A 25,765-nucleotide genomic window follows, 5' to 3' on the forward strand; every position below is an offset into this window, starting at 1 on the left:
TGTCGTCTGCAACCACCGACTTGTGTCAGCTCTGAATAATCTCCCCCAGTTCCCCCCGGGGAGGCTGGGTGCCTCGGTGTCCCCATCCACGCTGCTGGTGGGGCAGCCAGGGAGCCCCCACACCCTCCACTCCATTCTGAGGGTCTCTGCTTCCCTCTCCACCCCACCCCTAGGGCATCCTGCCATGGGGCGATGGGGGGAAAATCGGTCCCCAAGGCAGTGCCAGCATTAGCTCTCCTTCCCTGACAAGTTCTGCAGGGCATTAGGCTGCTTGTCCCAGCCCAAGCCCGGGACGGGCGGCCGGCGGGTGCTGTCCCACTGCCGCTGCGCCGGCCGGGGCTCAGCTCATCGGCTTTAGTACTCTGCAACAAAACAGGTTCTCCGTTACGGGAGAAGATGGAGCTGTCAGACGAGGAGGAGGCGGCACGGCCCCGGGAGGAGAGGGGAAGGGGCTCACTGGCTGGTGGGACACGGTGGGACATGGTGGGACACCAGCTCACAGTGGGACAGTCAGGGTGTTCCTACAGGAACCGGAGTCCTTAAAGCTGGTGTGTTAGCAGAGGCAGCAAAACAGCATCCCTGGGTTATTTGTCACGTGAACTCTAATTCTTAATGGATGTTGCCATTAAACCATATTTTATGCTTTCAGAAAGTTGTCTAATTTCTTATTAGATCCTTTGCCAGGATGCATTTAAATGATTCCATCCTTAACAAAGCATGAAATAAAACACTCTGTATAGCGACTCTGTAATGAGATACTTAACATGCTTTAGTTTGTAAAGGGCAAATGTGTATTTCAGGGAAGTGAAGGCAGCCAGGCTGGAGCGGGGAGATGGAGGCACGGGGGCCCTGGCATCAGTGATTAATAAAGGCATATTCCATGTTACCAGAACGAGAAGTGATTAACGATCTTAACTCCAGATTGCATCGCCACCCCCAAACCGGAGCTGTGCTCCAGCATGTCCCCGAGGTGCGGCTGCCAGCCCTGCCTGCTGCCTCCCCGGCGCTGCCAGACCCCCGTCCCACCCCACGCGTGGCAGCATGGCACCGTGACTGGCGCAGCCCTGTGCCCGCTCCCCTCCCCGCTCGGCTGCTTTCCTCCGTGACTGCTGCCCGGTGCCCGTCTCGGGAAGGGAACCACCAGCTCTTCCCTCCCGGGCACAGAGGCCCCACACGCGGAGGAGGTGTCGCTGCCTGCAGAAGCACATTCCCCCTCCCACAGCCTCTCCGGGGTAAGCAAGGCTTTAGGGAAAGCAAAGAGCAGGTGAAGCTCTTTGTATCCTTGTCCTTACGGAAGGATCACAGTAGGTTTCCCTGTTTGATATTAGGATACGGGTAGGCTTTGGTGAGATGCCTTCCATACCGATCTGAATGCAAACAGCCGTTCTCCCACCTCCAAGGACTACGGGGTAGTTACGCTGAGAGATGAGGTTTGTGATCGCCCGAGCACCTTTGGGGCATTTCCATCCCAGAGCCAGCACCCGAGCATGGGGGTCGGTGGCTGGTGTTCATCGCTGGCAGCTCTGCAGCCCCTCTCCCTCCCTGAAGCACAGCGATGCAGCCCAGCCACCTAATGCCACCGGAGTGCTAAGTAAACCATCAGTGATTTGTAATCAATTCTGCGGATTTACTCCGAGTTGCGGTAGCAGAAATATTATCGTAACGGCAGGCAGGAAACGTTGTCGGCACGGGACGATTGCTTGGGCTGCTCTCACAGCCGGGCTCTCGCTCTCCGCTGCCCACTCCCAGCACGGGCTGAGGCTGTTTCACGTCACCCAGCGCTGCAGGATGCCCACGCTCCCCACCACTGCTCCAGCCCCACGGGATGCCCGGCTGGGGGCCGGGGCAGGCGGAGCCAAAACCCGTCCTGTTCTGCACAAGCAATCGATCCAGAGACACTGAGCTGGTGGAAGAGAAATGATCACGTTTGACCTTGATCTAATCTGCTAAACCAGCTCCGGAGGAAGTAAATGCTATCGAGATGTACAAGGGGTTTATCTTGTAACTTGATCAGGAGCACTCGCATGAGATTTGAGGCTGGAAAGGCTTCTCTAAATCCACGAAAGCCTCTGCAGGCAGCCCCCGCAGTCCCTGCTCCCCCCGGCACGCAGCACCCAGGGCACTGCGCTCTGCACTGGCGCTGGCATGGGCGGCTGCTCCTGCGAGATGGGACCGAAATGTCCAGGCCAGTTTGGAGCACAAGTGACCTTAATGCAAAACGACAGCTCATCTTCAGGTCTATTCTGGGATCTGCCTAGATACCGGCATGTAAACACCGAGGAAGGAAGCTCGGCTCCAGGGAGGATGTCTCCAACCAGCTTTTACTCCCCCACGGTTTATACTTAGCCGCTGTCGGAAGCGCTCTCTCCTCTGCAGGGCACGGGTGCTGAGCGCGGTGCTGCATGTGGGAGCGTGCGGGCTGCACGCCAGCCAGGGCCGGTGGCGGGGACACGGCCCCAGTGCCCGGGGCTGGGGTGATGGCATGGGGGTCTCGAGAGGCAGGGCAGGAGGGGTGGCAGGGCAGGCAGGGCAGGGCAGGCAGGGCAGGCAGGGCAGGCAGGCAGGGCAGGAGGGGTGGCAGGGCAGGCAAGCAGGGCAGGCAGGCAGGCAGGGCAGGCAGGCAGGCAGGGCAGGGGCTGCTGAAGCTGCTCCCCTCACCCAGACCCAGCACTCAACTGGGTGCTTGCACGGCACCAGCCACCCACCCACCTGAGCAGCACCGTCAGCTGCTCACAGAGTGCCCTTGTCACCAAAAGTGTCTTAAACACACATAAATGAGTACAAATGCCTCTTTGAAACTTGCTATCAGAGCGAGAAAAACTAATGACCTCGCAGACCAACGTACCCGTGGTCTGTGCTCTGTTACCCACGCAATCCTTCTGCCTTTACAAAGAACAACTAATTGTTCTGACAGTATTTTTTCAGGTGCAAAGAGCCTTTTCTTTGCCATTTAGGATAGTTTTCTCTTGCTCTTTTGAAGAATTTTGTTTTCCTGCAGCTCAGAAATAAATCTGCTTATTGCCCGTGATCTGTGCACACGCAGCAACAGATTTTGGGTTGTGGCCTGGAATTTGCTGTGACGGCCCAGGCGCATTAACTGAGCGAACTGTAATGTATTAAGCAAAAGAGTGAATGAGATTGCAAGGCCAGGCGAACGAAAGAAAACTAATTAAACACGAGCTCAAGCTCTCCCCTTTGCCACAATTTCATACGCTATCAGCTCTTGCTCTCCAGAAAAGCGAAACCGGCTTTTCAGCGTTCCCTCTCAAAAAGCAGCTTGCCTGGGTTTTGCACAGGACGGGGACAGTTTTCGGCTGCCTGGCGGCTGCAGCACCAGCATCCCCACGTCCCCGCCGAGGGGGGCCCGGCTGCGCTCCTGGGCACGGGGCACCCCCAGCCTCAGCCTGTGACCCAGCGTGGCGTGGCTCGGGGATGAAGGTTTCAGCCTCTGGACCTTGAATTAGCCGACACAACCTGCGCTGAAACCCGCAGTGCCATCAGATGTCCCCGGCCGGCGGCAGCCGCGGCCGGTGCCTGTGCTGGCCCCCAGCAGCAGGGAGCCCCCGGCAATCAAGGGGCTTCCAATTAAGGACACGGTGAAGAGCTTGTTCGGCTCTGAAAGCCTTCGGGGAGCAGCAGGGGATGAGAGGCAGAGCGTTCAAAGCACCTTGCCCACACCACCGCGGTCCCTGCCCAGGCTCAAGGTTCCGCGATGGCCCCAGGGACGCCGGTGCCTGGTTCAGGAGCTGCTGCTGTCAGCTCAGCTCCTGGGGACGGCGCCCGGGGCAGCAGCCGCCTCCTCGGAAACAACCCCAGCATCTGTGATCTCCGCTCCATCAGCCCAGCACGCGGGATCACCAGCAGCTCTCGTCGCAGCCTCCCCGCCAGCACAGCGCAGCGTGTCTGGGCAGCCCTGGCACACACCGAGTCCCCACGGCCCTTCCCGGGGCCACGCTGTGCGGCCACGCCATTCCCACGGGAGGCTCAGCCCCGGGTCCCCGCGGTGCAGGGCCCCACCTGCCGTGGCCTCCCCAGCCCCAGAGCTTCATCCCCACGAGGGAGAGTCCCGGGGACCCCCGCGGCCCCAGCCGGCGAGACAGGACCATGTCCTGCGGCCACGGCCAGCGATGGCAGATGCTCGTGTGCTGCTCCAGCGGTGCCGCGGCTGGAGAGAGACGGGCAAATCTGATTGCTGCTGATATCTCAGCCAGAGGGGCTTAGAGGAATTAGGGAACTGCAAATGCTTGATAAAAGGATGCTGAAATAATCATAAAGCACTCATTTTGCTGCTGTGCTCCTGAAAGAGCTAAACCATGAGTAGCTGTATCGCCGGGTTCCCATTACTAATGCCGATGCTATCGCTGCCTCGCTGCGAGCACACGTTCCCTGGCTGCCGGAGGATGGCGGCTTGATTGCTCAAGTTCAGTAGTTACCGTCCTGAAGGTTTTAGCGATCTGATTATACCAGAAACCCTGAGAAGCTTAGACGGATGCTATTAACGGTGGTGTTCAGCCCCCGTGCTCTGCCTGTGTGACGGGCTTAGGCAGATTGACAGTGTGCTGGGATCGGCTAATCCTGCCCGGAGCTGCTTCTGCTGCAGACGCCTCACCCGAGCCCTCCCGAGAGCTGGGACTGATCCTGCACCCCCCGGCACCCCCTGCCTCTGCACACTCCAGCTCTGGGGGTGCCCTGCTCTCAGGATCAAGCCCCCTTTAAGGGTCCATGGGAGCAGCTGGCCCTGCTCTGCAATAAAGCCAGGCCCAGGTGGATGGGCTTGGCTCAGGCATGGGGCTTCCCAGGGGCAGGACTGAGGCTCAGCCTGCTCTGCAGGGAGCTGTGAGGATTTCTCTGTCAGGGGATGTTGTTGAGATGTGCCGTGCCGTGCCGTGCCGTGCCGTGCCGTGCCACTCTGGGGTGGGCTGCTTGCAGCACAGCCCCCTCGCCCTGGCTGGGTGCTGCCTGCGGGACGTGCTGGCTGCCCAGGCATTGTAGCACCTCGCCCCAGGGGTGACTGTGCAGACCACGAGTCTTTGTGTGTCTGCGAGGGCAGGTGAGGGAGGTGGCTGGGGAGGGGCTCTCTGGGGTGTGGGTGTCTGGGAATGGCGCGCGTCACTGCCCTGGCACGGGGAACCCGTGCTCAGGGATGCTCTGTGCCACAGAGCTGCTCCTCCAAACCAGCTGGGGACATGCACAAGCTTTCCTTTAAAAAGATGCTGCCTTGATTTATTTGTGGAGTATAGTTCAATTTTTTTTGTGTTCCCTGCCTTGAATGAGGCTCTCTGAGGAGTGAGATGGATGGCACGGCGGGGACCGAGGTGGCAAGGAGAGAGGACTGAGCAGAGCAATGAACCCCAGCAGATGGTTCATCTCAGCCTTGTCACAGGCTCCATCGGCAGGTGAAACGGGGCAATCAATAGCCGTAATGAGCGTAACTGCCTCTGCGCGCTGGCTGGCACCGCTCGTGCAGCGTGAAGGATGTGCTTTGGAGCAGAGGCTCCCTCCGCTCCTGGACTTGGGTGAGTGAAATGCTGAGGCCAGGTAGCTCAGGCAGGTTTCCCGGAGCCGTGCCCTCCCTCAGCACCGAGCTGGCTGAGCCCCGGGATGCCCCGGCTGGCACTTGCCTCTCTGCTGTGCCGGGGCTCCCTGCGTTGCAGCCAAAGCCGCTCAGGCGGCTGCACCGATCCCGCCGTTAAGGATGGAGCCCGACAGCCCCCACTGTCGGGATGCTGCAGCCGCTTCGGTCAGGCCAAATCTGTCTTCCTTTATCTCCCCGGAGCCTGTGGTGCCTGCAGGCAGAGACGTAATCTCAAGCCCGCGACGGTGCGCGAGCAGTCGAAGGAGCAGGCTGAACCCCCAGAATAACCAACTACCGCCATGTTGATGAAGGAGGGTCGGCCTGCGATGGGAGAAACGGGATCACGCGTGCACGGGGCGATGGGAACACCTGCGCGGGGTGCTGTGCCTGCCGTGAGTGCCCGTAGGCAGCTGTGTCTGGCCAGGAGAGCTTGATTCCTGCCTGCAGGCAGAGGCAGGGGTGTGCAGGACCGAGTCTGGCAGCAGAGTCGGTGCTGCCCGCACTGCTGCCCACGCTGCCAGGCTGGTGAGTGTGCAGAGCTCCTGCCCCGGTTCTCCTCCTGCCCTCCAGCCTGGCCCTCTGCACGCCCCGGCAGAGGTGCTAATTAAATCCAAACTCCCTTCTGCACGATCATACAGGGCTGATCCAGATCTCGGATAAAAGGGGGGTGTCGAGGCCGGTCTCTGACACAACCCCGCGTCGATGGAGGGCTGCGTGGTGGGAAGGGGCAGCGGGGGCCCCGCGCACGTCGTGCTCTCCTGGGACCTCCATCCCATGCTGGTCTCCAGCACATGCCATATGGATTTCACCGCCAGGGAGAAAAAAGATAGTTTGAGTGCGAACCAGGGATCTAAGAAAAAAAAAAAAAAGGCAGCAGGTTGGGTCCGTCAAAACACTCCAGTGTGACGGATTGGAAATGCTTTGGTCTAGTTTCAGATTTTAAAAGATTTTTGCCTTAAATCTTGAAGAGCAGAAAAACCTGAATCAAAACAGTCTTTCACTTTCAAAATGTCAAAACAGACCGATAGAGTCTAGATAGCCACGTGTCTCCGAACAGGAGATTTGAAACCTGCTCCTTCCTGTGGTTAGAATTTCAGCAAATTAAGTTTTTTCCAATGGAAAAAGAGGTTTTTTTCCTCAAGAGCACCCTGGCAGTTCAACCTATAAGCAAATAAAATAGTAGCAATCTGATCATCGGTGAGTCATCCACGTGGAAGCACAGATAAACGCAGCCAGAGCAGGATCTGCCCATCGCATCGGGCGTTTCTGAGCCGCTCTCCTGCATAAGGGCGATTTTGTGCCACCTGCAGCCGGCGAGGCAGAAGCGGGGAGGCTCATGGATGGCTTTCATCCAACCATTCGTGTTGCAGTCAGAGAAAATAGAAAATAATCCTCCTATGGTTTGGTGCCCAGTGTGGCACAAGGGATGCAGGAACGGTGCCCATCCCTGGGTCCTTCTGCTCCGTGGGGTGACAGCCCGGGGGTGCAGGGAGCCCCCAGACTCCAGTGCTGGGTCCTGCTCCCTGGGAAGATGTGGATGTTGCATGTCTGAGGGCAGTAAGAATGCTCTGCAGCCCTTCCCAGCGCTTCTGCAAAGCGGGGAGCTCTTAGAAATAAGTGCAGGGGTGCAGCGGGGTGTGCGGGGCTCCGCAGCTGGCTGCGGTGGATGGAGCCGGCCAGCGTGTCTTCACCATAGCTGTGCCAAAGAGCAGTGAACAGGCAGATAATTCAGAAGAAGAGAGATGCTCAGGCTTTGCTTGGGAGGAGGCTGCAGCAGAGGTCAGGAACCTCAGGACCCATCTGTGTCCCGTTCCTGCGGGTGTCTGGACGTCCCTCCCGCGCAGCCCCCGGTGCCACGTCTGCTGCAGCAGCATGGGTTGTAATTAGCACCTCTCCTTGCTGATTGGGTTCTGCCCCAGAGCTCGGGGCCGCGCTGGGCTCAGGCCAGGGACTGGGCTGGGGGTCCTGGGGCGGGATGGGGTCAGGGCGCTTTTCCTTCCGTTTCATGAATTTCCTAACGCCACAGAGACTCCTCTGGCCCTGGGGAGTTTCTGAACTGCTTTAAAATGCTGTTAAATTGGCCACGTGCAGGGGTTTATTTATGCTCATAGGACTGTGGTCTGAATATTTCATTTTAAAATTTACATCTGTGTCACTAGCAACGCTCACATAAGGTTGCCATGGAAACCCCTCATTACCGGCGAGGATGCTGGCAGTGGTGCTCAGCCCAGGAGCCGTGGCCGGGAAGGACCAGGCTCTCCTCCCCGCTGCCCACCCGGCCAATACTCGGGTAATACTCTGACCATGAAACGCTCTTTTCAAACCCGCTTTAGTGGCGAATCCGTACTGCCTGTGCCTGACTCGCTTCGCCCGGGAGCAAAGACACCGCCAGGAAGACAGGAATTAAACTTGCAAACCTCCCCCCCCGCCCCTGTGCTCCAGAGAAGCTCGTAACTGCTCTAACGATCCACACCGGCCTGACAGATGCCTGGAAATTACACACTTCTCCAAGCTATGAGGAAAATGGATTTTCCTCCCCGGTGCTGCTTCGCGGAGCTGGAATCAATGAGACTTTGACTCTCAGGCATTTGTTTCCGCCACACCAGCTCGGTGTGGGCACCTGCAGCTTCGGGGGCACCTGCCCACGCTCCCCCTCGCTCTGGGAGCCGCTGCCTGTGGGTCCCCGTGTCCCCACGATGCCCCAGCCCCGCTGTACCCCGAGCACCAGCGCCCTGGCACCCCTCGCCCCCCGGCAGCAGCCCTGGCAGAGCCCCCTGTCCCCGGGGGATGCCCCCAGCCCGGGCTGGGAAATGCCCAGCTCCTTCCCAAAGGGATGCGAGCACCCACGAGCTGGGTCGCCACTCGGCTGCGGGAGGAGCAGCAGCAGCTAACGAGGAAGAGGAATTAAAAAGGCTCATCCAATTACAGAGGAATCAAGAGATTTGCAGCGTGGAAACGATACGACCTGTCGCGTGCTGACTTGTCGCGGCTCTGTGCCGCCGCCGCTGCCTCCCCAGCGGATGGGTGTGATTAATTATCCTGATACTTCAGCAGAGATAGACAAGCTGATGGGGACCATGGAGCAGGGGAGCAAAGCCATTAGAGATAGCGACACTTTGATGCGGGTGTTAATTTGAGTTCACTGCAGTTTTTTATAATTTCCAATGTAAGAAAGAAACGGTCTCTGCCTTGTTATGGGCAGATTGGCCTGTCTGAAATGAATTAGCAGGGTGGTTTCAAGGCGTAATTCATTTTTTTGAAAGCTGAGCCTCGCTAGGTGCAAACAGAAAGTTTCCCATAGAGTTTTCTAGTCTTCCTGGTAAATTCCTGGTGCCAAACCTCCAATCTCAGCCAGAGGCACCCCTAGGCTGGCCCCAGCCAGCAGCAAACATGGGCACCCCGGGGGAGGAGAGACCTGTCCCCCCCATCCTCTGCTGCCGCGAGCCCCGGGTGTCCCTGCTCTGGAGGGGGCTCATCGTGAGGGTGAAGGAGCAAAGGCAAATCGATCCCGTGGCTCTCCTGGGCTCCGCGGCCGGGATGCTTGTTCCTCAGGGCCCGCCCTGGGAGAGGAAATTGAGTATTTTGGCAGCTTTTCAGGACACAAATTGAACTGGGGAAAGAGAAGCTCCTTCTTTCTCAACCAATCATCCAGCCTAGTCGTCTATATCAGGGTATAAAATTAAATGGGTTCCTAAAGAGAGAGTATATTTAGATACAAAAAGCCCATTCTAGTCAGCTATCTGAGACTAAAATAATTAATCTCCCATCACTGTTAAGAGGCAGCAGAGCAGATCTTAGGAAGCGAGTGCTGCGATTAACTCTTTGGGAGCAGGTCAGCCCTGTGAAATGCTGCTCATGCCCCGCACGGTGCCACGGGGGGTCCTGCCAGCTCCTGCCCCGGCCGGGCTCCGCTCAGCTTTGCCCCTGCCACACCACGCCGGTGAGTCCTGGCTCTTGTGCTGCTCTGCCCCATCACTGCCTCTTTGGTGATGGAGGGGATGCAGGAGCCGCCCTGGCAGGGATGCAGGAGCCGCCCCGGCAGGGATGCAACCCGGCTTTCAGGAGCTCTGCTGTAGGCAGGACGTTGCTTGCAGGGAGGGAGTCAGGAGCCGCTGCCCCTGCAGCCCCGACCACAGTGCTGTGGTGATCCTGGGACCCCCAGGGTGCCGGCAGGCTGGGGAGGTCGGTATGCCATGGCCAGAAGGGCTTTGCCCCTGAGAGCTCCTCTCCCCGCTGCACTGACGTCCCCAAGCAGCAGGAGCAGCCCTTGCCACACCAGCCAGGGGCTCTCCAGGAGCCCTGCGGGCTCGGAATGGTGTCCCTCGGTGCTGAGCGCCCGTGCTGCTGGGCTGCAACCTGGCAGGGCACCGTGCTCATGTCCCCGCTGTCCCTACCTTGGCCAAGACAGGTGCCAGACCAGGGGGCACAGCCTGCATCCCACCGGGCACACCAGAACCGCGCAATCCATCGTCCACTGGGTTTAGTTAAAACTCCCTGCCTCTGGGGACAGCTGGGAAACAATTACAAGACACACAGCTGTAAAACATCTGGAGAGACAAAGTTTAGTCTAATTATAATAGATGACTATTTCCCTGCCTGGCTATAAATCATTCGTGCTCTCACTTCCAGGCAGTCACATCCATGGACTATCTCACTACTCAAAACCTTTTTCTGTTGTTCTACCTGCCTAGAGTGCGTTCACAGCTTGATTTGATTTAATTTCCACTCCAGAATTGGAAATATGAGATGACAACGTAACATTAGAGATCCAGGTGACCAGAACAGCCCTGCGCTCACACCGCAGCATCGCTGCCCTGCTCTCCTCGGGCTGGGGGATTCGGCTTCTGCCAGAGCTAACACGCAGCTTCTGCATCGACCGCAAGGCACGGGGGAGAGCTGAGCTGCCTTTTGCCAAATCTGTTTGGCAACACTTTATATTTCTTTCACAAGATGTAACAGGAATCACAGTGTGGCCCTAGTCCAAGCTCCTGAGAGAAGAACAGATACAGGCAGCCTCCTCGGGGTCAGATCGCTGCTTCCCCCCGCAGCAGCAGGGGAGGATGCAGACGGCACCTGTGTACCCCAAAAACTGCCCTGGGCATCTCAGCACGGGATTTGAAGCCCACCAGGTCCTGGCCACCTTCCTGGGGTGCAGAGGTGCCTCAGAGCAATGAGGGCGGTGCAGGAGAAGCCAGGCGTAGTGGTACACGGCATTTCCTGCTCTCCCCACCTGATGAACTGGGCTTTTCCCACCGCGGGGATGCAGCGCCCAGCGATCGCACCGTGCACTGGGGAGAGGTGGGCAGAGCTGGAGATGCGCTGGGTGAGAGAAGGGGGGGCAAGGCTGGGGTTCCCTTGTACCCCAGGCTGTGCCTTCGTCCCCTGCATCCCCTGGCCCCCGTGCACGGCCCGTTTCTCCCTCCCCAGGGACAAAGTGGGCTTCCAGCTCTGCCTGCTCGGTCGGTTTGTCAGGCCAGGCATCGGGGTCAGCATGTCCCCCAACGCGGACGGCTGCAGTCTGCATCTCCCCGAAAGAGCTGCCCCAGGGGGAGAAACTTTTTTCCAAGCAATGCTTTTGTTTGCGTTTTCTCCCCTCGCGGAGGCTGTGCAGAAACCTGCCCGCCTGCTGCCTGCTACTGCCTGCTACTGCACAGTGCCCTTGAAAAGACCCCTGTTGCAGTCCTCTGAAATTATGTGGCTCCGGCATCTAATGATTCCTGACAGATTGCGAACAGTCCCGCTGCTAGCAATCAGGAAGGCAGGAAAAGTGTTGGGTTACTGATGTTTGTGGTTATTACAGTTATCGGACTCCATCGATTACGGGGATGGCCTGTGCCGCGGAGGCTGTTAGTAACTAGGACAAAGCCCGGTGCTCCCCGTTCCCGCGCCGGCTGCCGGCCCGGCACACCCCGGTGAAGTGGAGCGATCACGGCTCCAAACCGCACGTGGCCGAGGGACCGGGCACACTCTGCTCCCAAACGCCGTTTAACAGCTCGGAACACCGCCAGGCAGATGTGATGCGGTTTGTCAGTCACCTCCTCCATTACTTAGTATTTTCCCTCTAAAGAAAGTAATAAACTGCACTTCAGCTGCCGGATCCTCATTATGTCAAAACAAATTCGGGTTTGGCAGCACAGCAGTTCCCTCGTGTCAGCCGGCACAGCCCGCTGCTCAGCTCCGTACAGGCGCCCAGCACGTCACCGCACATCCAGCCTCGCCGTGCCGCGGGATGCACCGGTGCATTGGTTTAATTTCCAGAAATGAGCCTGGTTTTAGACAAGATTTGGATGAAGAAATATAAAATTCAATATTTTAATTTTTTTAAAAAAATTTCCATATAAAACCAGAGTCATTCTGCTGGGGGCAGAGCAGCAGCTCGAGGCTGGCACAGGCTTTGCCACCTCCCCTGCCCCGGACCCTGGGACGGGTGTCCAGCCCACCCCGGGTCCATCATTGCAGGGCAGCCAGGCTGCTGCTACTGCTTCTCTCTGTCCTCCTTTTGTTTCCAGTGACACTGGTTTTTATATAATTAATTGTCAGCTGTATCAGTCATCAGTGATTTGTGTTTTAAAGATGGCCTGGCAGAACTAATTCCATTTCTGCACTATGTCGTGCTGGATGATGATAACCTATGTATGGTTTCTCCCACAGAGCCTAATGATGAGCCGCTGCACTTTATTTTAATTAATACAGATAGCAAATATATTTTCATTAGCCATCAGAATGTCAGGAGAGAAGCACGGTCCTCCTGCATGGCAAGTAGCAGCGGCACCCTCGGTCCCGGCGCAGCCCCCAGCCCTGCCTGGTCCCCTGCCCGGCTCCAGCCGCCTCCGCATCCCTCCGCATCCACGTGCACCCAGCCCACAGCGGCTGGGCAGGCACGGGGCAGAGTTTCCTACCGGCCCGGTATCGGTGGCATGAAAAAGGTAATTTAGCTGCGCTGCTCCACGGCAGCAGCCCCCAGGGTGGGGGTGCAGTGCCTGCGGGGCGAGAGCGCTCTGCGGGGCCAGGCAGCGCGCCTGCTCCGAGACAAAGCCTCGCTCGGGGTCCCTCCTCCCTCCGGCGCGGAGGACATGCAATTATAAGGCACATTTGTAATTTCTGAAACGTAGAACAATTAAGCTGGCTCCCTGGTATTTCTGACAAAAGCAGCCCCTTGTTCCCCAAGGAAGTAACAGCCTTCCTTGACCTCTGCTCTATTATTCCATTTGATTGATCTTAATTATATCAGAAAGGATAATGATAGTCTTTGTGGGGGTGCAAGTACATTGGGAACAAAGATGACAGGCTCTTTGTTGAGAGCGCACGAGGGCTGCTCAGGCGGCGATGGTGGGCACGGCCGCTGCGCCCAGCTAACGAGCCGGACGAGGTGCAAGGCACCCTGTCCTCCGCTCCCAGTGCTGCTGCTGGGGCACTGCCAGCGCCCAGAAAACCCCCGTATTCCCCCAAAATGCAGAAGCAGAAGGCTGAAAGTGCATCGTTAATATGCAAAGAGGACTTGTTCCTCCAGCTGGACCGTGGCAAGCAGCAAGCGTCCCTGCCTCTCCCGTCGTGCCTCGCAGCAGAAGCTCGCTGGGAGTAACTCCCCACTGCCCGCCTGTGCCACCCCCATCAGAGCACCCTGCCCTGCGAGGGGACACCTCACTTTCCCTGCGCCCAGGCAGAGGCTCCGGCCGACTCCCTCCCCGCCGCAGGTGAAGCATGCTGTGCCCCCCGGGACTCCACTGCCCCTCTGCCGCAACATAGGGATGCTGAAGAGGGGCATGGAAACACGTCTCCCTTTGAAGAGATTTAGCAATATCTCCTTCCTTCACCCCCAAGAACTCCTTAAACAGGAACATCAGAAAACACAAATATGTAGCTGATTGCCTGTTCTGCTCATTAACCGCAGCTGAACCGAGTTAAATGAGAAAGCCCTTAAATGGCGGCCCTTGAGGCTCATCCTGCTGTGAGCCCTGTCTCGGGGTGGGTGCCTTGGGAAGTGGGGTGCAGGCAGTGTGGGGCTGCACCCAGCCGTGCCGCGGGAGCACCGGGCTCTGCCTGGGGACAGCTCTCCAGTTCGCAGCATTCCTGCTCCCATCGAAGTGGCTTTGGCAGCGTGTGACCCTGCGGCCACCGTGCCGCTCCGGTCGGGGAGGAGCAGCACTCCAAGCCTCTCCAGAAGAGCTTTGATATTTGAATCGGTGTGCGGAGAGAAAGAGAGGGGGCTTTGTCAGATGTTCCTCGTATGCTCCTGTAAAACACGCATGTTGCATCACTGGTGCCTGTGTGTGTTTCCTGGTGATATTACTATTTTTGACACACCCTGCTGATCGGGAAATGTGGTGAGAAAGTACCTGACTCTGTTCTTCCCAGCAGGTAATGAATCAGCAAATTATAAAAACCAGTGTGTCGTCCGGCTTGGATAAGTTTTTTTTCTACTGTTGCTATTGTTTATGTTCCTACAGGGTAATCGTAATTTTTAATGTACTTTTGATAGCAGTGTAGTGTGATTAAAATAGGCACATCTGAGAAATAAATCTGTTTTTAAGGATTGCCTTTTTGACACGCACTGCTAGATACTCAGGGAAGGACCAGCTGCTGCTGAAAGGGATGTGGGCCGCCCTCCTGGCCCTGTGGGCATCGCTCCCCCCTGAAAAGATGGTCACATCCTGCATCTGTCGCTGTGGGTGCTCGGGAGGTGCAGCGTAGCCCGTGGCAGTGTTTGTGGAGCAGCGGCTGGAGCCAGGAGGCAGAGGGTTAGGGCTGTTTGCTCGTGAGAAACACCGCAGCCCATTTCATGGGAGCAGGAAGAGCAGCAGCAGGTTCAACATAAACTTGTACCATGTATTTTCCATCAGAGAATGCTCTGGCCTGTAGCCAGAAGGGTGCTGGGGGTCTTAGGAAAGAATTTTTCAGAGCTGAATGCCTTTTTTTCCAGAGTTGATTCTGACTCTGGGCTCGTAGTGCTGACTTTAGGCAGACTGTCGCCTTTGCTATTTGTTCAGGCTTCTTGTTTTGATCAAAGATGCGATGCTGTCTAATTTAAGAAAGACTTTGCTTGTGAGGCCAGTTTGATGCTTGTGGAGCAGAAACGTGGAAAACTACAGCCCTTGCCCAGGGAAGCCAGCGCAGATAATCTGAGTCACTCGAGGAGATGTTATTTGCCGTGACTCAATTCAATTTGTGCGGTTGGGTGACAATGTACCAACGAACGATAATGAGTTGCAATCGCCCTGCGTTGCATCCTGCCGGCAGAGCAGGGCGGTTTGCACCACGGAGCGTCTCCCCGTCGTGTTTCGCTGGCAGCTGCTCCCCTGGCAGCACCCGACTGAGCGGAGCTGCCCGCAGCCCAGCACCACCCTCTTCTCATCGCCGCACCCGACTTTCTGCTGCGCTGGGCTTATCTCTGGCGTGCAAGGGCTGGCTCCTCACGGCACGGGTAGCCATCGCGGCAATGCCGGGGCTGCAAGCAGGCAGTCCAGCAGGCTCCTGAGGCTGGCGTATTTTTTCCAGCTCCAGGCGTAACGCTCGAGCCCGCAGGAAAGGCCGGACGTCTGCTGGGCTGCCAGCGAGCAGGGCTGTTGGTTCCCCACAGCTTGGCTCCCGGGGAACCAGTCAGACACTCACCGCTGCTGAGGGCGATGGAGCAGCAGCGATGCCGCTGTCGGAGCAGACAAGGTGCCAGCAGTGCCGCGTCTGTGCCCCGCACCCCCAGCCCCTCGCTGTGCCGCGAACACCCCGAAATGGCTCTGCCCTTGCTCTGCCCGCGGTGCAGGCGAGCGGGCACGCAGAGCCTCGGAACTCTGCTCCGTGCAAGAGCAGCAAAAGCCTGTAGAAGACAGACGCGGGTGCTGAGGTCTGGCAGAGCCGTGCAGGCCACGAGGAGACGTGGTGGCTTCTGGCTGGGGCTGCAGCGGTGCTGGGAAGCAAGCTGCTGGGGTACCGCTGGTGCGGCTTGTCTTCCGCTGCAGAGACTCTAGATAAAGCCCAACTACAGGAATGGAAACTGTTTTGAATTTCGATGTTGTAAAAGATGTTTTGCAGTGGAAAAGCCAAAAAGATTTGCTTCTGGGGGAGCAGGCTGATCCTCCCCTGTGTCGCTGTCGGGAGAGCGAGAGGCTGCGGCTGCAAGGGCTCTTGTTTTGCTGCACCCTTCCCTCCCCACCTTTCCTAATGAATTCCAAGAAAGCCTCAATGCATCCCTAAACGGGAACGCAGCCTGTGTCCTTCACAGTCATCTACACAATAAAGACAGCCATTTCACCGCTGGCAGGCATGGGCTCCTCTGTGTGCTGGAAACAAAAGCTGAAAAGAAGCCTTTATAGTTTTTGATTAGATAGCTTGAAAAGTTTGCTTTTAATTGCCATTGCCTCACAGATTTCATCTACGTGTCGGCTCTGAACCCCTTACGGGAGGGAGAGGAGTCCTGCTCCTCGCAGGCCTGCACGGATCCTGGCGGGAGGTGCGGTTCAAAGCCCCTGGGAGAAGCAGGAATCTCTGTGCCTTGAGGATGCTGCACTGGGTTGGGAGACCAGAAGCTGGTTTCTCTCCTTGGACGAGGTACGCCATCGCCCAGCGAACCCCCCAAAGCTCCGCTCTCCTGAGCGCTGTGCTGCTGCTGGTCTGGGACCAAGGCAGGCAGCGTGGAGCATCCTACCGAGCCCTCGAAAGCCCTGTGCCCACCCGTGCAGGAACGGCCCCAGGCAGCGCCAGCTGCGGTCCCGAAGCCGCGGCCATCGGCCAACGCCGTCCCACCCCGGGGGCACTGACAGGCATCTCGTGCCCCCTGCGACGTGCCGGCTCCGGTGCTGCTCTGAGCAGTGGGCGTGTGTGAGGAGAAACTAAATTTATTTTTTTTTTTTTTTTAAGAATGAATGAGGAAAAAAGATTATTGGGGAAACTTTCTTTTGGGGAAATTCTGGCACAAAGGCAAATTGAAATATTTCAGTGCAGGCTGGGGATTGAGTCTTGGATAAAAATAAAGCGGAAGGCGGCAGCACCTTCCCAATGACATTAGCTTCATTCATCTGCCCGATGACGCTGCAGCCGTTTCGCTGGCAGCATACAAAGGCATTAGAAGTTACATTTTCCTTCGCTATTTCTCAAATATATTTATGCTGGGAGATGTTTGTGGAGGTACATCGTGTGCCTCGGGCAGAGGATTAATTCCAAACTGTCACCTCGCTTTTTGACGGGTTTGTAAATTCTGCTCTGTTGATTTGTACTCTCAGTAAATTGATAAAATCCTCTTTCCAAAACCTAATACGCCATTTAGAGCTCACCGGGGTTTCAGACCTCATTGGCTCACATATTTATGTAAATATAGCGTCCAACAGCAATTTAAAAACTACTGCATGAATAATCTGGATGGATGATAAGGGGTGAAGGGATCCAAGTTGTCTGACGGGGCTGTGTGTGGGTTTCCACGTCTTGGGGTGGCTCTACAGGCGGGGGGCTGGTTTGGGCAGCGTTGCGAAGCAGCACTTGGATCGCGGTTTTGATGTTGTTAGCACCATCTACCTTTCTTATTTTAAATCTTTCCCTTGTTTGTGTCCTGTGCGATGGGGGGAAGGATGGCTGATGTGTCCAAGCGGACATCTGCTAAGCTGCATTTGCAGAGCTCCTCGCTGCTGTGCTGGGAGCACTGGGAGGCCGTTAGGGCTCATGTGAGAGTCGTCCTTCAATTTAGGGACTTGGTACCTTTGCAAATGGAAGTTTAGGACTGTCAGGAACAGCCTGACTCTTTTACTGAAATTGCATTTAAATCATCATCAGAAAATGCAAGCCCAGTTCCTGCGTGCCGTCCTGCAGCCCCGTTGTTGGGGGAAGGGCTGCGGGAAGGTGGCGGAGGGGATGCCAGAAGTGATGTCCTCTGGTATTGTCCCCTAGCCGTCGATCTACCCAAGATGAAGGATCTCATCCACAAAATGTAGGCATGCTCCATTAATCCACTCTAAAAACTCAGATGGAGACTCTCTCTTGAATTTTAAATACTTTCTGCTGTTCTGACTAGCTCTGAAATCACCAGAACTGACCAGTTTCCAGAACATTCCCTCACTCCCCCCGTGTTATTCCTGTTTCATTAGTGCCTGGATGCTCGGACTAACTTAATGTCTTCATCGGTTTATTGCATTGCTCACAGAACTGCACCGAGCCCACCAGCGACTGCCGCAAGACCTCGCGGGAGTCCCTTCCCCACGCGGGGGGGGACCGGCAGCAGAACTGCCCCTCTGCCTGCCCCTCTGCCTGCCCCTCTGCCCGCCCCTCTGCCTGCCCCTCTGCCCCAGCTCCCCATGGCAGGCGCAGGTTCCCCCCGCAGTTCCCTCGCTGTTGGGCTGGAGCACACCACCAGAACTCCCGCGGAGCCCTGGGGAGCACGTTCACTGTCCCTTCTCTGGGGTCCCCCCGCAGAGCCGCCTCTCCCGAGCACGGCTCCTCGTGCCGCGGGTCCTTGCTTTGGCACGTAATGCACAAGTGCGCGAGACAGTGGGATGGACAGAGACGTGAAAATCCTTTCTGCCAAGCAGATTACGCTGCTCCGGGATCGGTCCCACAGATATTCCTTCTGTCGCACTTGAATTTTTGGATGCCTTTGCATTTGGCACCAAATTTCCTTTCCAGACTAAAGCTTTGCATTTGGAATCGCACCTCCAGAGCTGGATTTAGTGGCCAGGCTGCTCATACGTTCGCTCCCTGCTGCTGCCAGGAGCTTGGCTTTCAGTTGCATAAAGTTGCCTTGTGTCTTCCTGCTGCAGCCATCTGTCCTGGGGTGCTAATGCCCCTTCCCTTTCTGCACCCCTTGCCCCTGCCTGAGGGACGCAGGGGACACCCTGCCCTTGGGGGAGCCGCTTGGGCTCTCCAGGGGTTGAAAACCTTCTGCTGCAGGCGTCAGGGTCCTGGGGTCGGGAAAAGGGAGAAAGGCTTGGGCGAATCTGTGCTTGTCCCTGCGCGACGCAGAGCTGGGGAATCCGGGCAGAGCTTCCTTGCTTTGCACCAGGGAAGCTCCAGGTTCAGGCAGCGCGCGGGTCCCTTGTGATCAGCTGCTTTTCCGGCCTCTTCCCAGGGAAAGAAAAAGGAGGGAAAAAGACAAAAGAAGATGGCTAAGTCGGGGCTGTGCTCTCTGCCCGCACTGTGAGCACTTCAGCCTCAGCTGTACCACAGCTGTGAATGTTAGCAAGCGAAAGAAGAAACGGAGGGGAAAGCAGCTTCTCAGCACTCGGGGAACACAGTCCCCCCCAGACAAGGGAGGTGCCCCAGCACGGGGATGGCGTTACCCCTGTGTGCCCCCCAGCCAGCGCGGGGATGGAGCAATGCAACGGAGGGTCCCCCACGCCACAGGGCTGCCACCCCCTCTCCACCCTTGCACCTAGCCAGCCTGGGGCGGCTGCGTGCGCAGGGGGGTGCGGGGCTGAATTCAGGCTCCCCGGCTCGCTCCCCGCAGGCTCTGCCTGCAGACAAGGCTCGGGCCACTCGGCTGCATCCCTCTTTTACGAATCAGCGCAACTCCAGCAGCTTTAACGGCCTGACGCTAACTCACAGCAACACGCTTCGAAGGGTTTGTGACTCCACAGCCATGTCATCTAAGACAGACGTGGGGCCAGAAATAGCGTCTTCCTGAAAGCGCAGGAGGAGCGCTCCCTGGCTGTGCCAGCTGCGGCCCCCAACTTTGAAAGTTCCCGGCATTTCCTTGCCGATCACCCGCATCCCCGTTTTTTGGGGGCCCCAGGGCTGCCGGGCACACCGAGCTGTGTCAGGACACGGGCACCGGCCGTGACTGCTCCAGCATCCCCCCGGCCGTAGGGACCACGGCTATAGATTCAAGTCGAAGATAAGCAACGCTTGCACTTGCTCCCCAAGCCTGTGCCACAGGCCCTGCTATAACTCCACAACGCTTCACTCTCCGTTACGGAAAATGAGTCTGCCTTCCTCCAGCTGTTTCCCGGCTTGGCCTCTTCCACCCCAGGCTCTGGTCGGCTCCTCCGGCTGCCCGGCTCCACGGATCTCCTCTGATTTCTGAAATCCTTTCAGATGAAGCCTGAGAGATAACAGAGCTGAGTACAAGGGGATGCTGCAATATCAGAAGTTCAGTTATTCCCCTTTCTCATCCTCCCAGTGGTGCGGTTGCTGCAGCAATCCCTCCGGGGGATGGCAGTGGACGAGCAGCCCATCCTGCCCGAGTAGCTCTGCTTTTTTCAGGAGAGCAGCTGAGAGGCATGGGCTCAGGGCTGGGGTGCAGGATCTGCCAGAGCGAGTGTCTGTCTCTCCTGGGGTCTCCTGTCCTGCCGGGGCAAGGCAGCAGCAGGCAGATCTTCACCGGAGCAGGATGCAGATAGAGCCGAGCAGCCCCACGGGGCTGTGCAAGAACATCCTTAACGAGTTGTCTGTTAACAAGCTGTGAAACCAGACAGACAGACAGGCATCTGGTGGCCTGTCCTCTGAAATGAAGGACGCCTTCCCTTCGCACCTCAGCGGAAAAGGGCTGCTTTCTGCAAAGCATTCCTCCTCCGCTTCATCCTGGCTCATGCAGGCTGAGTTACCCGGACACTGAGTTGGACTCGGGGCTGCCGCAAGAGCAGGTGAGGCCCCTGTATCACACGGGTCTCCTCCGTGCACCCGATCTAGGCATCGCTGACGTGCACAGCAGCATGAAAAACGATCTTGGGAAGCGGGTCCTTTTGGGAAGGGCTCTGGAAAGCCATGGAAGACAGTTACGAGCAGCAGCTGAACTGCAGGAACCTGAGTCAGAGTGATGCCAAATCCTCCCTCGCTCCACAGCAGCCTCCCTGGAGCCTTCCTGACGCTCTGTGCTTTGCTCTCCGTTTCGGCAGGGCAGCAGCATGCAGCACAGACCAGTGTCTGCACAGCCCGGCCGGGGACATCCCAGGCTTCAGCTGGGATCACAACGCTCCAGCTCTGCAGGAGCCAGTGTTTTTACCTCGGGACATGTTAAAGATCGTTCTGGCTCTCTTAGAATCACATCTTTTGCCAACCACTTCTCCCCTTCGAGTCGGCAGAGGGAACAACGAGCCCCCTGCGTGGCGGGTGCCGCTGGGGTGGGCAGGGGGGCTGCCTGCCCTTCTGCACCTCTTTGGCAGCGGTCGGATGGCATTTGCTTCTGGCTGTGTGACCTTCCCTGAAAGCAGCAGTGGAAAAGCAGCTTCGCTGGGCTCTGCCCGCACCCTGCCCGAGGGACGTCGATCCTGGCCCAGCACAGCCAACACAAGGACTTTGAAGAGCTTTATTGCTTTATTGCCCTGCCTGCTCTGCCACCCCTGGCAGACCTAAACCCCCCTCGGACACGCACTTCTCCCCGCCGCTGCCCCCAGGCCAAGGCTGGAGGGGTGGCAGGTCCCCATCCCCACCGCCGTGGGTGCTGGCACCGACTGCGCCCTGGGGTTTCTGCTCCCGAGCACGGTCTGCTGGAAACGTCGCCTTTGGCCCCGTACGGCACCCTGCTAACGAAGGAACGGCCGGGCATCGCCATCAGCCCCAGGGCTTGCCCCGTGCGCCGTGTTTGATACCGGGTGGTTCCTCCTGGTGCTCTCTCTGCTGCAGCTCTGAAGGGGAGCAGGGGGCCACGTGCCGCAATCCACCCTGCCTGGCGGGTGGGCGACCCCCCCAGACCCGCTGGGTCCCTGGAGCGAAGAGGGGACGCACTCCTGCCTTACCGAGCACCCAGTGCCTGGCGAGTCAAGTGGTTAAAGACGCAGAGGTAGCTCAGCATTGAATTCAGCAATTTCATAGCCCTGACAAGAGTGTAAATCCATCCTGATGGACTGGAAAATTGGAAAGCCGGTGCTCACGCTGTATTTTCTATAGACATCCGTCTGAACTCCCGAAAGATACATTTATTGGCAGGCTCCAATTCCAGCCATGTAACTGCACGTTATGCTAATTAAAATATAGCCTGTGTTTTGTAACAGGATTTCCTTGGAGCGTATTTTACTGTTCAGTAACCACTTTCAAATATTTGAAAAATAAAATCACATCAAGTAAATAACTTTTGGATTGCTCGCGGAAGGTTAGTCTTTTTTTTTTTTTCCAAAGCCCACTGGAACTGGCTGTACTCATTGCAATGACAGAGGATGTAAAATACACTGATTTCTGAGGCTGCTTGTAGTCTAGATCAAAAGCTGCGTGTTATTTAATCATACAGAGCCCATTTCATCTAAAAAAAAAATAATCTGTTTGCACAAAATGGGATAACGAAGCACCACAGCGCTGGGCTCTGACCCTGAATACCCGCAGGAACACCCTGCCCTCTGGCAGGACGTGCCATTCTCACACCAGCCATTTGTGACGCCCGCGTCACCCACCCAGTGACGCCCTGCCACACCTCATCTGCCACTTACTGTCCATTAATTTCTGTACATCAGCTACAAGGGATGGATTATACAGCGATACGTTCTGCACGTCCCCTTTTACATGGTTTGCTTCCGTAAGACCTCTGTGTGGCATCCCGTGTGCCAAGCGAGTACATTTAGCTTCCTTGGTCTACAGTCTGCCTCTTCAGCCCCAAATACTTGCACCAAATTCCTCACTGAAAGAGAAGTTAAAAACACATAGAAGGAAATATTTGTGACACCGTAACATCCACAAAACGTGCACTTTCTACATCCATAATGGCAAAAATACAGGAGAAGTAGAGGACTAGGAGATATTCATTTCATTTGCTACCGATCCAGACTTTCCCCATTCTTTCTGCTAAGGAGGAGAGGAGGAAGAGGAGACATTTATCCTGGCCTCTGATACCTCCCGGTCAGATTCCATTCCCCGTTATCTCCGGCCGCACAGCCCGCTGGCAGCCTGACCGCGTGCTATTAGCTCCTTGCTTGAGATGATACCGCTCGCTCGGGGTGCTGCCGATCGCAGCGGGAGCACACCGCTCACTTGTTGCGGCCCTCGCTGAGTTCACGCTCCGCTTTCCTTCCCGCTGGACACACCTGATCTTCTGGAAAAGTTCTCCCGCGCTGCTGCGCTCACCACGAAGCCAGGCGAAGCTCCGTGGCTTGCTGCGCCGCTGTGACAGCTAGCCTGGAGGTGCCCGAAGGCCTCGCAGGAAAGGAGGGCGATGCCGGGGCCCCGGAGGAGCCCGATGCTCAGCACCCCGGGTTGCATTTCACGGCAGCCGCGGGAAGGATTTGCTGGTCTCATCACAACCTCTAGCGGACACCGGTCCGCATCGCCACGGCCGCGGGATCCCAACGGGATCTGGTCAGCCCTGGATCTCCCGGGGGGCCCGGCCACCCCCGCCGCCGACCCCAGCCACCGGGTTGTGCCCAGCACCAGTCCCAGCCCGAGCCTGCCTGGCAGCACAGGCAGCACAGGCAGCACGGGCAGCGCCGCCCCCTCCTCTGCTCGTAGCTGCCAGACTGGACGTGGCCTGCCCGCACGCCCCGTGTTTGCACACTGCATTCACACGGTGCTAAATAAATATCGACGCTGATAACCGCGCTCCTTGCGCGCTGCTGCCCGGAGGCTCCTGGCACAAGTCCTTGGAAGGGACGTGCCTCTGCTGCCGGTGCTGCTGCTGTGCTCCGTGCTGGTGGGTGGGTGCAAGTGGATGCTGAGAGGAGAGGCTTTCACACCGCCTCTCTGTTGATCTAAATGGCTTCACAAGTGCAAAGCACCAAAAAGCCACCAGCCGAGCAACTGATGGGTGCAAGTCATGTGAAATCAGTTCTTTCTTGAAAGAATGAACTGAAAGAGCAGGCAGATGGAGCACAACAAACCATCTCTCTGCAGGGGCTGATCCTGCTCCCCCTCGCAGTTTGAGAACAGCAGGGCTTGCTAATCTGGGCCCCGGCTGTGACCTCCTGCAAACAGAGGGAGAGCTGCCACGTCGCCACCAGCTCCAGGGCTGCGTGTGCAGAAGTTTGGGATTTTACAGCAATAATTCACCAAACCTTGTAAAGGTTCAACTATTTATCAGCTTCCTCTCTGCCAAGAAAAGAGGAGTTCAGTACGCTGCGTTCTCCTACCCTGAGATTTATGACAGATCGTGCTTGCCATCAGGGCCAAATCCTGCTCCCGAGGAGCTGGGCTGCTGCGGGTGCTCCCAATGGGCGCTTGGGATGGGGACAGCCCTGCTGCCTCCAGGGCGCGAGGCAGTGGCAGAGCTGTGAGCCCTGTCCTGGGCCCTGCACTCACTCGGTTTGTTTGCCCAGCTCCCCCCAGCCCCCCTACGGCAGCACGGGGACTGGTGCCGTACGCACACATCTCCCGCGACAGCTCACCAACAGCCCGGACAAGAGTGTTTGTGTAACACGCTTGAGAAACGCATCTTGATGTTTGTTCTGACGCTGAAACAGGATGCCAGCAATTGTGGGTAGAGACTTCAGACCTGATTCCTTCACATGTGCGTACACGTCCATACACAGAACACGACCCCACGGAGGTGAGAGAGGCAATGCCGTGATCCATGTCCATTTCTGGTTTGTTACCCAGAAAGGATAGATTCTGTACTACAGTCTCTGTATGGAGAGCCGGGTTTAAGACCAAAAAGTCAAAGTCTTTTAACGCAATCTGAACACGAGAACAGAACCCGAAGCTGAGCAGGCAGCATTGCACAGCACTCCTGACACCGGGAGCAGTTAATCTTTGCTAAAAACACACCATTGGCCCTGGAGGTCAGCCTCCGCGGCCCTGCACAAACACTGCAGCACAGGCAGACGCTGGCCTCTCCCGTTCTCCCTCCGACCAATCCGCGTTGGTAACCACAGCCAGCAGCACGCCAAACCCGGCTGCCTCGTCCCCGCAGCCTTCCAGTTACAAGAGACCGGGAGCAGGGACCGGTTTAGCGGTCTTTAAGCACCACACTACTTGGGAATGACTTTGTCAAGTCACCCGCAAACGGGTCCCGAAACCCATTCTTAGGTCTGTCATCACGGCAGTGGGAAAGGGAGAGGGAGCGGATTTGTGTGGAAACGCGAAACACGTGGAATGAACATGCAGCCCCTGGGAAAACACTCGCCACCCCACGGCCATGCCCTGCGTGCCCAAAGCGGTGGGACGGGAACACCGGTGGGGACCTGGCACCGGGGCCTGGGGACGCCGGGGGCTGGGGGCGCCGGGGGCTGGGGGCGCCGGGCTGCTCTCCCCGCGGGAGGGAGGCGGAGGGTCCGGCACGGCCCCCGTTAGCACGCGGCCCCCGTTAGCACGCGGCCCCCGTTAGCACGCGGCTCCCCGGCAGGAGCCGGCCCGGCGGCGGGAGCTGTCCGTCCCGCGGTGCTGAGCCGCCGCTGTCCCGCCGGGCCCCGCTGCCGCGGCTGCTGCCGGTGCCGGTGCCGGTGCCGATGCCGCGCGCTCCCAGCAATGCCAGAAGTTTCAGCCCGGCCCGGGGAGCAGCAGAACCGGGGGGTCCCCGGTCGAGGGTGACACGGCCGGTTCCAGCAGCCCCTCCCGAGCCGGCTGTCCCCTCCCCGGTGCCAATCCCCCCTCCCCGGTCACGGCTGCATCTCCCCCCCCCCTTCCCGGCCCCGGCCGGTGCCCCCACCCCGGCAGCGCTTGCACCCCCCCCCCAGCCGGGAGGCGCCCGGGCCGTGCCCGGGGAGCCCCGCTCCGCTCCGCGCCGCAGCCCCGGCCCGCCCCGCTCCGCCCCGCTTACCTGGGCGCGGGGCCGCGGGGCTGCCCAGCAGCAGGGCGAGCAGGCAGAGCCCGCGGGGCCCCGGCATGGTGCGGCGGCGGCGGGCGCGGCGGAGCCTCCGCGCTGCTGCGAGCCGAGCCGAGCCGAGCCGAGCGGGGCCGGGCCGGGGGCGGGGGCTGGGGCTGCCGCCGGAGCCGGAGCCGGCGCGGGGGAGCGGGCGCGGCGGAGGGCGGAAAGGAGCGGAGAGGAGCGGAGAGCAGAGGAGCGGCGCGGCTGGGCGCGGAGCGGTGCGGTGCGGTGCGGAGAGGAGAGGAGAGGAGCAGCGCGGAGCGGCGCGGAGCGAGCGGCGGGGGAGGGCGCCGGCGGCCGCCCCGGCCCCCGCGCAGCGCCGTGCGCTCCGGCCCCGCCCGCGGCTCCCCCGGCCCCCCCGGCTCGTCCCGGCCCCCCCGACCCGCTGCTCTTCCCCGGCCCGGGGCTGTCCCGGCCCCCCGCAGCCCCCTACGACTCCCCTCAGCCTCCCTGGCCCCACGGTTCCCCAAGGGTCCTCCGTTCCCTCCGGCCCCCCCCGGCTCGCCCTGGCTCCCCCCGGCTCCAGGAGCGCCGATGCCTCCCCGCCTGGGCAG

At 58.4% G+C, this 25,765-nt stretch overlaps 1 protein-coding gene across 3 annotated transcripts in view; it reads right to left on the reverse strand.

Moving 5' to 3' along the window:
• Positions 1-25,515, reverse strand: part of SEZ6L (seizure related 6 homolog like) — a 47,814-nt gene extending 22,299 nt beyond the window's left edge. Inside the window, exon 1 of one of the 3 annotated variants that reach the window (XR_012838134.1) lies at positions 25,164-25,515. Coding sequence is in view for 2 of the 3 variants with exons in the window: in XM_075769609.1 (XP_075625724.1) it covers positions 25,164-25,230 (67 nt within the window). In the remaining variant the exon portion in view is untranslated. The remainder of the gene's footprint in view (positions 1-25,163) is intronic. The other 2 variants (XM_075769609.1, XM_075769608.1) reach the window with 2 other exon arrangements.
• Positions 25,516-25,765: the final 250 nt, after the last annotated feature.

Source organism: Balearica regulorum, chromosome 17 (genome assembly GCF_011004875.1).
Source record: "Balearica regulorum gibbericeps isolate bBalReg1 chromosome 17, bBalReg1.pri, whole genome shotgun sequence".
Classification (NCBI taxonomy): Eukaryota; Metazoa; Chordata; class Aves; order Gruiformes; family Gruidae; genus Balearica; species Balearica regulorum.